Here is a 14,051-nt window from a genome sequence, read left to right on the forward strand (position 1 = left end):
CCTGATCCAGTTCCTGCTCCTGATCCAGCTCCCACTCCTGCTCCAGTGCCTCCTGCCATGCTGCCTTCTTCACCTCGCACCACAGAGGTATGACGGCAAGCACAGTGAGTGCCGAGAGTTCCTTACCCAGTGTCAACTCACCTTTGAGCTTCAGCCTACCACCTACACTACGGATCGCCGCAAGATTGCCTTTGTGATCACCTTATTAGCTGGTAAGGCGCGAGCCTGGGCTACTGCTATCTGGCAAAGACAGGGACCTGAGTGCTTTGATTTCCAGCTGTTTTCTGAAGAGATGCTTCGGGTCTTCGATCAGGCAGACATCAGTACCGACGCAGCCCGAAAGCTCATGTCCATCCGGCAAGGAGGAAGCATCGCAGATTATGCCATCTCGTTCCGAACACTTGCAGCAGTAAGTGGATGGAACGAGACTGCCCTGGTGTCAGCCTTCCACCATGGTCTGTCTGACCCCATCAAGGACGGTCTGGCCTCTATTGGATGCCCAAGTGACCTCGAAACCCTCATCTCACATGCTATTCGTCTGGACAACAGGATGAGAGAACGCCACCAAGCCTTGAGCCCCCCCAGCCTCCCTACCTCTACCTGGAGACCATCTACCTCCTTCAGTGACTGTCCAGAACCCATGCAAGTGGGTCGTACTCGCCTCTCCGCATCTGAGAGGGAGCGCAGAAGGAGGGACAAGTGCTGCATCTACTGTGGCAAGCCTGGTCACTTCCGAGCATCATGTCCCGAACTCTTGGGAAAAGGACCGCCCCGTCCAGCCGAGGGAGGGTTGTGACGGGGCCTACCCTCTCTCCCGGACTCCCTGGCCAAGGAATCTACATCCCGGTCTCCATCTCCTGGGGTGAGTCTGTCCACTCTTGTCAAGCTTTGATAGACTCAGGGGCGGCTGGGAACTTTATGGATATTCACTTCGCCCAAAGCATCAATATACCTACTGCACCTCTTGAAGTCCCTCTGTCTGTGTCTGCCCTCGATGGCCAAGCGTTAGGTGATGGAAGAGTCACTCAAGTTACTTCTCCAGTCTTCCTCCAGTCTCAAAGTCACAAGGAAGAAATATCCCTGCACCTGATTCCTTCACCTGAGTTCCCAGTTATTCTAGGCCTTCCTTGGCTTACTCGCCACAACCCTCGCATAGACTGGGTAACAAGCCAGGTTGTGGAATGGGGCCCTGCATGCCATGCCTCTTGTCTGCTCTCTAGCTCTCCTGTGTCTCCTGCCGAGCCCCCTGATCTCACCGAGTTATCTCAAGTTCCCACAGAGTACTGGGATCTCAAGGAGGTATTCAGCAAGAGCAGGGCCGCCGTTCTTCCTCCGCACCGGGCCTACGACTGTGCCATCGACTTGCTCCCTGGGACTACCCCTCCTCGTGGCAGACTGTTTTCCCTCTCTCAGCCGGAACGCAAGGCCATGGAGGAATACCTCAAAGATGCTCTGGTCTCTGGGTTCATTCGACCCTCCACCTCACCTGCTGGTGCCGGCTTCTTCTTTGTCTGCAAGAAGGATGGGGGGCTTCGACCATGTATTGACTACAGGGGCCTGAACAAGATCACTGTGCGCAACCGATATCCCCTTCCGCTGATGTCCACTGCTTTCGACCTGCTCCAAGGCGCCACCGTCTTCACCAAGTTGGACCTACGGAACGCATACCACCTCATCCGTATCCGACAGGGAGACGAGTGGAAGACTGCCTTTAACACCCCGTCTGGGCACTACGAATACCAGGTGATGCCCTTCGGACTCACCAATGCACCAGCTGTTTTTCAGGCCCTAATCAATGACGTCTTAAGGGACATGATTAACCTGTACGTTTTTGTCTACCTCGACGACATCCTTATCTTTTCCAAGACCGTGCAGGAGCACCGCCACCATGTCCGCCAGGTTCTCCAGAGGCTGCTACAGAACAATCTGTTCGCCAAGGCCCAGAAATGTGAATTTCATGTTCCCAAGGTCTCCTTTCTGGGATTTATTGTACGGACAGGCCAACTCCAAATGGACCCTGCCAAGACCCTGGCCGTCAGGGACTGGCCTACTCCCAAGTCCGTTAAGGAGGTTCAGCGGTTCTTAGGATTCGCTAACTTCTACCGCAAGTTCATCAGGAACTTCAGTTCTGTAGCAGCACCCATGTCAGACCTCACCAAAGGGACAGGTGGATCTTATGGCTGGTCTCCTCAGGCAGAAAAGGCATTCAAAGACCTCAAGGCCCGCTTCTGCACGGCACCCATTCTGGTCCTCCCGGACACCTCCCAACCATTCATCGTGGAGGTGGACGCCTCGGACAGTGGTGTCGGCGCGGTACTCTCTCAACGTTCGGAAGGAAAGCTGCACCCCTGCACTTACTTCTCCCACCGCCTGAGTCCTGCGGAGTCCCGGTACGATGTGGGGGATCGAGAACTGTTAGCGGTCAAACTGGCCCTTGAGGAGTGGAGGCACTGGCTGGAGGGAGTGCAACATCCATTCCTGGTTTGGACTGACCACAAGAACCTGGAGTACTCCAGCAAGCCAAGAGACTGAACCCTCGACAGGCTAGGTGGGCCCTGTTTTTCAGTCGGTTTGACTTCACCCTCTCGTACCGTCCCGGCTCCAAGAACACCAAACCTGACGCACTGTCCAGGCTGTTCTCTGCCACTAACAGGGAGAATGAAGTCGGGCCTATTATCCCGGTGTCCCGGATTGTGGCCCCTGTCCGCTGGGGTATTGAGGAGGCTGTTCGACGAGCCCAACGCCAGGACCCCGGTCCTGGGACGGGGCCACCGGGCCTCTTGTACGTCCCACATCAAGCCCGGGCCAAGGTTCTCCAGTGGGGTCACTCTTCCCCTCTCACCGCCCACCCGGGAGCTCAGAGGACCTTGGACTTCCTGAAAAGACGCTTCTGGTGGCCTAACATGGAGCAGGAAGTAAGGTCATTTGTCCTGTCCTGTGAGGTTTGCACCAGAACCAAGAACCCACGACAGCGTCCCCAGGGTCTCCTGCATCCTCTGACCATTCCCCAGCGTCCCTGGTCCCACGTGGCAGTCGACTTCATCACGGGTCTCCCTGCGTCACAAGGTAACATGGTCATTTTGGTCATTGTTGACAGATTCTCCAAGGCCTGCCACTTCATACCTCTGTGCAAACTCCCCTCTGCTCTTGAAACAGCGAAACTTATATTTAATCATGTCTTCCGAGTCTTTGGTCTTCCACAGGACATCGTCTCAGACCGAGGGCCCCAGTTCTCCTCCCGAGTGTGGCACGGGTTCTGCAAGGTCATCGGAGCCACTGCCAGCCTCTCCTCTGGGTTTCACCCACAGTCCAATGGTCAGACGGAGAGGCTCAACCAGGACCTGGAAACCACCCTGCGAGGCCTGGCTATGGATAACCCGACATCGTGGAGCACCTGGCTGCCATGGGCAGAGTACGCCCACAACACCCTGCAGTCATCGGCCACCAAGCTGTCGCCATTCCAGTGCCAATTCGGGTTCCAGCCACCTCTGTTCCCGGACCAGGAGGAGGACGCGGGGGTGCCCTCGGTCAACCAATATGTGAGACGGTGTCGCAAGACCTGGAGCAAGGTCAGGAAGACCCTCATACAGACCTCCAGAACCAACCAGACTCAGGCCAACCGCCACAGAAGACCTGCACACACTTTCCGCCCTGGGCAGCGGGTTTGGCTGTCCACTAAGGACCTTCCACTGCGGGTGGAGAACCGCAAGCTTGCTCCTTGCTACATTGGCCCCTTCAAGGTGGTGCGCAGGGTGAACCCTGTCTCCTACCATCTCCAGTTGCCCCGGACTCTGAGGATCAACCCCACTTTCCATGTTTCCCTGTTGCGGCCTGTACTGACGTCTACGTATGCCCCTGCTCCTAGGAACCCCCCACCCCCCCGCATCTTCCAGGGGCAGACTGTGTTCACTGTGCATCGCCTGCTTGACTCCCGCCGGGTCCGCGGCGGGTTGCAATATCTGGTGGACTGGGAGGGCTATGGTCCTGAGGATCACTGCTGGGTTCCTGCTCGGGATGTCCTAGATAAAGAACTGTGTCGGGACTTCCATTCGGCCCATCCGGATCGCCCTGGGAACGTCAGGAGACGCTCCTAGAGGGGGGGGGTCCTGTTAGGACTTGGACTGTTTTGGCCTCTAGAGGCCGCTGTTATTTCCTTTTCGTGTCTTGTTTATTTTGGCCTCTAGAGGCCGCCACTGTTCCTGTGTTTTGTGTTTTTGTTAGTTGCCTGTTAGTCCTAATTATCTTCACCTGTGTCCTTAATTAGTTTGTGTATTTATACCCCTGAGTTCAGTCCTCTTGTCACGGAGTCTTTGTGCTGTTATGTTTATCTCCAGTTTCCTTTGTACTGTGTTTTGTGGATCTTCTGAGCTTTTGCATTTTTGCCTTTTTCTTTTTGAATTATACTTTTTGTTTTTGTTTTTTTTTTTTGTTTTGTTTTGCCCTGGATTGTATATAGTGTACATAGTATATATAAACCTTTTGTTACTTTTTCTACTTCTGCCTCACGCCTCTGCATTTGAGTCATTCCCCTGGTGGCCTAGTGGGGGTTTGCTGGATCATCACACCAATGAACCAGGTTCGAATCCCAGCAAAACCCTAACAGACACATTTCATGGTGACTGGAAGAGGTCTGTAAGCATGTGCCCCTTCCTTCTGAAAAGCACTGTATCATTTGGAAGACTGAAATAAGTAAAAAGAGCAGAGACTTTGGACTCTACTGTATGTGTAGCTTAGGGTAGCTTCCCACCTTGCATCTGCTATAAACTCCATAACCAGTGGAAAAATGGTCAGAAAAGTTTTGTTCATAAAAAATTTAACAGAAAAAAATGGATATTGGAGTCTCATCTCATCTCATTATCTCTAGCCGCTTTATCCTTCTACAGGGTCGCAGGCAAGCTGGAGCCTATCCCAGCTGACTACGGGTGAAAGGCAGGGTACACCCTGGACAAGTCGCCAGGTCATCACAGGGCTGACACATAGACACAGACAACCATTCACACTCACACCTACGGTCAATTTAGAGTCACCAGTTAACCTAACCTGCATGTCTTTGGACTGTGGGGGAAACCGGAGCACCCGGAGGAAACCCACGCGGACAACATGCAAACTCCGCACAGAAAGGCCCTCGCCGGCCCCGGGGCTTGAATCCAGGACCTTCTTGCTGTGAGGCGACAGCGCTAACCACTACACCACCGTGCCGCCCCACAAAATTAAATGTTACAGAAAAAAAAATGTTTGGATCTGAACAGCATATTACATAAGAGACCATTTTTCAGATTAAAAAAGAAAACATAATAAAGGCTACTGGGTTTTGCTGTGAATTTAAGAAGCAAGTGTAACAGTCAATGTGTCCAGAAGAACTGTGGCTGGTTCTGCAAGATGCTCAGTAAAACCTACAGCTCATTTCTTTATAAAACTGCACTAATTGTACGTGAGACTACTATTTTTTGAAAGCAAAAGGTCGTCTCACACCACATATTGATTTTGTTTCATGTATTATTGCTTGCTGATGTTTATAGTATTTTTAAATGTTATAGTAAATGTTGAAACATTTCATTTCATTTCATTATTTTAAACCATTTTTGGTCTGCAGCATTTCTTTACATGTGCCTAAGACTTTTGCACAGTAATTAATATATATATATATATATATATATATATATATATATATATATATATATATATATATATATATATACACTAGTGCATCTCAAAAAATTTGAATACCATGAAAAAGTACCTTTTTTTCATAATTTAATTCAAAAAGGTAAACTTTCATATATTCTATATTCATTATATGTAAAGTGAAATATTTAAAGCCTTTTTTTATTTTGATGATTATGGCTTATAGCTCATGAAAATCAGAAATCCAGTATCTCAAATTATTAGAATATTCCCTAAGATCAATAAAAAAAAGGATTTACAATACAGAAATGTCCAACTTCTGAAAAGTATATTCATTTATACACTCAGTACTTGGTTGGGACTCATTTACCATGAATTACTGTATCAATGCGTTGTGGCATGGAGGTGATCAGTCTGTGGCACTGTTGAGGTGTTATTGAAGCCCAGGTTGCTTTGATAGTGGCCTTCAGCATATCTGTATTTTTGGGTCGGGTGTTTCTCATCTTCCTCTTGACAATACCCCATAGATTCTCTATGGGGTTCAGGTCAGGCACGTTGGCTGGCCAATCAAACACAGTAATATCATGGTCAGCAAACCATTTGGTAGTAGTTTTGGCACTGTGGGTAGGTGCCAAGTCCTGCTGGAAAAGGAAATCAGCATCTCCAAAAAGCTCGTCAGCAGATGGAAGCATGAAGTGCTCTAAAATCTCCTGGTAGATGCCTGTGTTGACTTTGGACTTGATAAAATACAGTGGATCAACACCAGCAGATGACATGGCACCCCAAATCATCACAGACTGTGGAAACTTCACACTGGGCTTCAAACACCTTGGATTCTGTGCCTCTCCACTCTTCCTCCAGACTCTAGAACCGTGATTTCCAAATTAAATGCAAAATGTACTTTCATCTGAAAAGAGGACTTTGGACCACTGAGCAACAGTCCATTTCTTTCTCTCCTTAGCCCAGATAAGACACTTCTGACATTGTCTCTGGCTCAGGAGTAGCTTGATATTAGGAATGCGAAAGTTGTATCCCCTTTCTTGAAGATGTCTGTTTGTGATGGGTCTTGATACACTGACACCAGCCTCAGTCCACTCCTTGTGAAGCTCTCCCAAGTTCTTGAATCAACTTTTCTTGACAATCCTCTCAAGACTGCGGCCATCCCTGTTGCTTGTGCACCTTTTCCAGCCACCCTTTTCAGCACTGACCTTTTGTGGCTTACCCTCCTTGTGGAGGGCATCAGTGATCATTTTCTGGACAACAGTCAAGTCAGCAGTCTTCCCCATGATTATGGTTGTGTGTACTGAACTAGACTGAGAGATACACTGTGTTCATACTGTTTTACTCAAACTCGAAATTAAATATTCTAATATTTTGAGATTTTTTAATGTTTTTGTACTGTATGCCATACTGATTAAAATTAAAATAGAAAAATGCTTGAAACATTTTAGTTTATGTGTAATGAGTCTATAATATATAACATTTTCACCTTCTTAAATAACTGATGGAAAATATTGAACTTTTTCACAATATTCTAATTTTTTGAGATGCACTAGTATATATAGGGCTCTCTTGCAGGAGATTGAGTGACAGCTTTACACACTGCTGTTCACCAAGAGGCACCTACTACTCCTCAACACACTGTTATAATCACTCTGAGTTCTATCTCTTTCTCTCTCTCTCTCTCTCTCTCTCTCTCTAAATACACTGTTTGCTCCATAATATAATGCCTTGCACTGAAGGGCCAGCTGAAGTCCTCCAGGTAAAGTACTACTGGAGCATGACATTGTATAACCCCAAGACCAATGAAAAGAATACATACTTCCTCCATTGTGACCTTTTCAGTCTGGATTATAATGCAATCAAGAATCTTCCGTTGGTATAATTGAATTATGAGGGACACAATATTCACAGTGAGGCAAAAAAAAGGAAAGGAAGGGCTTAATAAGACTAATAAAAATACTCTTGAACAAGAACAACAACAATAATAATAATCTCATCTCATCTCATTATCTGTAGCCGCTTTATCCTGTTCTACAGGGTCTCAGGCAAGCTGGAGCCTATCCCAGCTGACTATGGGCGAAAGGCGGGGTACACCCTGGACAAGTCACCAGGTCATCACAGGGCTAATAATAATAATAATAATAATAATAATAATAATAATAGGATAAGTCAGGTAATAATAGGTCAGGATTTTGGTGGCTCCTGGAAAATTGAATGGGATGCCATCACAGAGCACAACAGGCTCACACACACATTCATGCATTTGTCCACACCTTGGGGCGATTTAGCATGGCCAGTACAGAGAACCAAGAGGAAACCCACGTGGATACTGGGAAAATATAAACAGAAATTCCACACAGCCAGCAACCCAAGCTCCGGATCAGAATGCTACCCACTGTGCTACAGTGTCACCTTTTAACAACAACAATAATAATAATAATAATAATAATAATAATAATAATAATAATAATAATAATAATAATTATTATTATTATTATTATTATTATTATTATTATTATTATTATTATTATTTACATTATGGTATGAAATTATGGGAAAATATAAACAATTTATTTATGAAAATATTTATGATTTCTTCTCATTGTTTTAATGCATTATTTCCTTGTTCTTCTTCTTCTTCTTCCTCTTATTGTTATTAATATGCGACTGTATGTGGTTATAGAGCTCTGTGTGTGTGTGTGTGAGAGAGAGAGAGAGAGAGAGAGAGGTGGAGTCGCAGATCTCGGTTGCCCACTACAGGACATGCTTGAAAAATAAAGATCTGCTGAAGAGAGATCGGTTGGGGAGACAGAGAACCTTTCATGAGTTCAGCCTGCTGCAGAAAGATCGAAACCAGACTGAGAGAGAGAGAGAGAGAGAGAGAGAGACTCCTTAATTATCAACAAAATCACAAAAAAACAAAATCACACAAGTACATTTGCCTGGAGATGTGATGTGCTGATCTACTCCAAATCTAGAACCATGCAGAGAGAGAGAGAGAGAGAGAGAGAGAGAGAGAGCAATAAAGAGAATGAGGCTGATACACTCCCTCCTCCTTCCCTCAATCTCTCGTCCTCCCTCCTGCTTGCTTTCCTTCAAGCTCATTTCAGTGAGGTCTCTCACTGTGCCGATGTACCGCGTCTCCCCTATGCGAAGCCACACTGAGTTGCTGCCGCTGCTGCACTACAAACATGAATTAAGCGGTATCTCGGTCGCTTCTTCATTTCAACTGCAACCATAAAGCATTCTCACAGAGGAGAGAGGGGGAAAAAGGGACATTTCATTCCAATCACGTCTTCACTTTGCCTCATTTGCCTGGGAATAGCAAGGAGAGATAGAGACATACAGAAATCAACACAGGAGACAATGCTCAAGACAGGGGGATCCAACAAGCTTTAAACTCTTTGATGCCCCCCTTTTTTGTGGAAGCTATTGAAGTCTATTCGGAAAAGAGGTGAGTGTTGCCCTGAATCCTCGGACGTGGGAGGACAAATGCATCTCAGTCTCTATTTTTAATTCAAACCTGCTATCTGCTCATTGATTTCTTTATATGATATATAATTATATGATACCATATATAACTATATGTCATTGCTAATCTCAGTGGTAATATATATATATATATATATATATATATATATATATATATATATATATATATATATATATATGATCATCTTTTGGCAAAAATAAATAAACAAAAACACAAAAAAATATTGTCTCATTACTATTGTGTAGAGGTCTATATTATTTTATAGTCCATGCCAGGAAGGGTTTCATGGAGGTATGCATGTGCAGTTATAATATGGAGATATATTGCAGTTGGTGGACTGTATGGGAAAAAATATATATATATGTTTTGTTTCAGTGCATGTCTCCCTTCAGTCTAAAACCTCCGGAGCACCTGTCTCTACATCCATCGTGGAACAGGAGATGTAAAGTTGGAGCCCTCTGAAAAAAAAAGAAAGAAAAAAGGGGGAAAAAACAGAGCAGGTACCTGCAGCATTGGGAATAGAAGTGACGTACTATGAGGCGATCATTTAAATTCTGGATTTGGGAATGCATCCTCACACACACACACACACACACACACACACACACACACTGAAATGCAGAGCAATAGGCTTTGCCTGGCACAAAGTGTGCTATTCATCCAAGGAAGTAACTACCATTTTCCCCTATTATGCATGGATGCTAAATGGATGTCTTTCATCCATTCTGAGAGCACATTTCTGATCAAAAGTCAGCATGTTTGGGATCATAGAAAATGTTCTTGTGTCTGGGACTGTCACACATTTAGCAGATCTAATCTATCAGTGTTTCCACAAATGTGGAAAAGCAAAGAGACTTAGATGCGCATTGCCAGTCTGATAGGAGATCTTTGGGGGGAAGCAGCAGCATCTCTCTCTCTCTCTCTCATATATATATATATATATATATATATATATATATATATATATATATATATATATATATATATATATATATATATAATCTTTCTGTCAGACTTCCTGAGCATTGTGAGATAAAGAAAGCTAACATAGGGTTCTTTCTACTGTAAAATCAGAAGAGGAAAAAGAAGGGTGTAGAACACTACCCGAAGTGTGAAGTTGCTAAACGTCCACTCTGTCCCAATTACCATGTTTGTATGTGTGTGCATGAAGATGAGTGGATGAGAGAGAATGAGATCTAGAGCAAGAGATGATCACTCCTGTCTGATGTGATGGCTGTGAAGACCAACATGATTAATTGGAGGAACAGTAGTGCTATAAAAATATGCATTGTCACAAAAAAACTGAACATGCGCAACCGTTCCAGTAAATCAAATGATTTTGTTGTAAACATGGGCATGTACTTTGTCCAGACAGAACTAGAACATCACATTATCATGATAATCATCCTGATTTTTGTACTTAATTGTACATAATGCAGGTGCTTAATTGATTTAGTTCCATGTTGGTGGAATTTTATGTATACATTTTACATTTTTCTGATGACAATGTTTGAATGTGTCATTGTTGCATATAAACACCCCCCCCCAAAAAAAAAAAATCAAAAATTTCCTACAAGCATTGTAGCCACTTGCCCAAGCACTTACTGTATGTCTCTTATTCTTCTCTCTATGTCTGTTTCAGTGCAGTGAAGTGGCACGCTGCTGTGACTTCATAAGGCTTTGGAGGAAGGATGCTGTGGGTAACCCTGCTAAGCACAATAGCTTTAGGGTGGACTACGCCGATCCCCTTGCTAGACGAGTCTGAGGAAATAGACGAGCCTTGCTTTGACCCTTGTTACTGTGAAGTCAAGGAGGGCATTTTTCATGTGCACTGCGACAGCAAAGGATTTACAAATGTCAGCCAGATTTCCCAGTCATGGACAAGGCCATTTAAACTCAATTTACAGAGGAACTCCATGCGCAAGCTGTATTTTAATAGCTTTTTGCACCTCAACAATGCTGTGTCACTCAATCTGGGGAACAATGCACTGCAGGACATTCATGCTGGTGCATTCAATCGGCTGAGCATTTTGAAAAAGCTCTTTCTACATGAGAACAAGCTGGAGGTGTTCAGAAATGACACTTTTCTTGGACTTGAGAGCCTTGAATACCTTCAGGCAGATTACAATGTCATCAAGAAAATAGAAAGTGGTGCTTTTCGAAACCTGCACAAACTCAGAGTGCTTATTTTGAATGACAATTTGATACCCATGCTCCCCAATTTCTTATTCAGGTCTGTATCATTAACTCATCTTGATTTGCGTGGCAATCGGTTAAAGGCTCTTCCATATAAGGGGACACTGGAGTATGTGGGTCGTAGTCTGATGGAGATTCAGCTTGAAGAAAATCCATGGAACTGTGTGTGTGAGATTGTACAGCTCAAAACATGGCTGGAGAGAATACCATACACAGCTCTGGTGGGTGATATCACTTGTGAGTATCCATTTCACTTTCATGGAAAGGATCTCCGTGAGATCAAAAGGAGTGAGCTATGCCCCCTGCTTTCTGAAACTGAGATAGACGTAAAACTTGGCATCCCAAGGCTGCCTTTCAGTAATGAGAACATGTGGCCCACCAAGCCCTCATCCATGTTGTCATCTTTCCATAACACTGCCTCATCGGTGGAGTACAGAGAGAGACATATTAAGCCAACAAAACGACCCAGATCCACAAAAACACCACCAACTCCACGAAGCCTTTATCCTGGTCCAAACCAACCTCCTGTACCTGGCTATCAAACAAGACCACCTATTCCAATCATCTGCCCAACAGGATGTACGTGTAATCTACACATCAATGACTTGGGACTCACTGTAAATTGCAAAGAGAAAGGTTTTCACAACATCTCTGAGCTTTTGCCACGGCCTTTGAATGCCAAAAAACTCTATCTGAGTGGGAACTTGATTCAGAAAATATACAGGTCAGATTTTTGGAATTTCTCCAGTCTGGATTTACTCCATTTGGGTAACAATCGGATATCATATGTTCAAGAAGGTGCCTTCATCAACCTGCCCAATTTGAAAAGTTTATACTTAAATGGTAATGATATTGAAAGGTTGACACCAGGTATGTTCCGTGGTTTGCAGATGCTCAGCTACCTTTATTTAGAGTACAATGTTATTCGAGAGATTCAACCAGCTGCTTTCAGCCTGATGGCAAATCTACAGTTGGTTTTTTTGAATGACAACTTGCTGCGCACGCTTCCCACTGATGCTTTTGCTGGCACCTCCCTGTCTAGGCTGAATCTACGCAACAACTATTTCCTGCATCTGCCTGTTAGTGGAGTGCTGGAGGACCTTGACTCCATTGTACAGATTGACCTGCACCAGAACCCATGGGAATGCTCATGTGACATTGTTCCACTCAAGCAGTGGATTGAGAAACTGAGCTCTGTCATTGTCGTTGGGGAAGTAATTTGCAAGACTCCGGAGTTTGCTTTGGGAAAGGACCTTCGCACCCTGGAACTTGAGTTTATCTGCCCAGAACTGAAGTTTTCCGCTGCTTCTCCTGGACTTGTTGATGATTTCACTTCCACCAGTGACTCTGGATTAGGATATGCCCCTTCCACAGGAGCCATACCACTTTCAGTTCTCATCCTCAGTCTCTTGATCTTATTCATCTCTGCTGTGTTTGTTGCTGCTGGCCTGTTTGCTTTTGTACTAAGAAGAAGGAAGAAACTCCCATTCAAGAAGCGTCAGGAAGTGGTGGATCTGACTGGAATCCAGATGCAGTGCCGGATATTTGAGGAACAACAAACCTCACCTGAGAAACCTGCCTCCAGCCATGTTTATGATTACATCCCCCACCCTGTTACTCAAATGTGCAACAATCCCATTTACAAACCACGTGAAGGTGAAATAGATGGAGAACGGTTTTCAGATACAAAAGAAAACAGCAGTAATTATCGAACTCTGTTAGAGAAAGAGAAGGAGTGGACTATGGCTGTGTCAAATTCTCAACTTAACACCATTGTCACAGTCAATCAGTCTGGAGATGGGACTGGATTTCATGAGAATGGCGTGCTTTGCCCCACATTGATTGACAGCCACAGACCAACTCCAACCGTAGGGTTTGTAGACTGTCTTTATGGTACCATTCCAAAATTAAAGGACATGCATGTTGCACATGCGCATCCTCCAGGAATGCAATACCCCGACTTGCAGCAAGATGCCAGATTAAAAGAAACTCTACTTTTGACTGGGGGAAAGAGATTTCCAGAGCAAAATGAATACCTCGAGTTAAGGGCCAAACTCCAAACCAAGCCAGATTACCTCGAAGTCTTGGAGAAATCATATAGATTCTGATTACAGAAAGTAAGCTTACTTCCATATATAGCAACCCCAATCACGACCACTACAAAAGTATTGAAAAAAGCATGATATATATATATATATATATATATATATATATATATATATATATATATATATATATATATATTCCCCAGAATTATTTTGGCGGAAAGGCCATGCTCAGATATTCAATGAAGTGCCTTTTTTCAGAGTAGCCAGCAATGTTATGACCCTTATTTTTTTACAGAACAGATTTGTTTGTGCCACGGGTGGCATGGGGAGAGCGTGACACAGCATTACAGCCGCATGACTGCGGGAGAAACGTCACATCTTCACCTTCTCTCTCTCTCTGTCTCTCTCTCTCTCACACACACACACACACACACACACACACACACACACACACACACACACACACACACATTTGGATATTTGCCCAAAGGCCTGGCACAGTTTGTAGAATATTGCAGCTTGCTGCATGCATTCAACTGCAGGGGTGGGTACTGCTGAAAATAACAGATACTTCACCTTCAGTGGAGATACTGTGCAATGCATTTCTGTTTGGTGGTCTATTTATTTTATATATTATCAAAAACAGACATGAGAAGTCCTCTTGCAAAGACACACCCAAGGATCAA

At 44.8% G+C, this 14,051-nt stretch overlaps 1 protein-coding gene across 1 annotated transcript; it reads left to right on the forward strand.

Moving 5' to 3' along the window:
• The first annotated feature begins 3,235 nt into the window (after window positions 1-3,235).
• Window positions 3,236-13,425, forward strand: slitrk3a (SLIT and NTRK-like family, member 3a). Its single transcript, XM_060922991.1, has 2 exons — window positions 3,236-3,263; window positions 10,808-13,425. The coding sequence occupies exon 2, from the start codon at window positions 10,813-10,815 to the stop codon at window positions 13,423-13,425; it is 2,613 nt and encodes an 870-aa protein (XP_060778974.1). The 5' UTR covers window positions 3,236-3,263; window positions 10,808-10,812.
• The last annotated feature ends 626 nt before the right edge of the window (window positions 13,426-14,051 follow it).

Source organism: Neoarius graeffei, chromosome 6 (genome assembly GCF_027579695.1).
Source record: "Neoarius graeffei isolate fNeoGra1 chromosome 6, fNeoGra1.pri, whole genome shotgun sequence".
NCBI lineage: Eukaryota > Metazoa > Chordata > Actinopteri > Siluriformes > Ariidae > Neoarius > Neoarius graeffei.

Bases quoted from the DNA above. Each gene is read 5' to 3' on its own strand.
- slitrk3a (XM_060922991.1), top strand. From the start codon at position 10,813: ATGCTGTGGGTAACCCTGCTAAGCACAATAGCTTTAGGGTGGACTACG.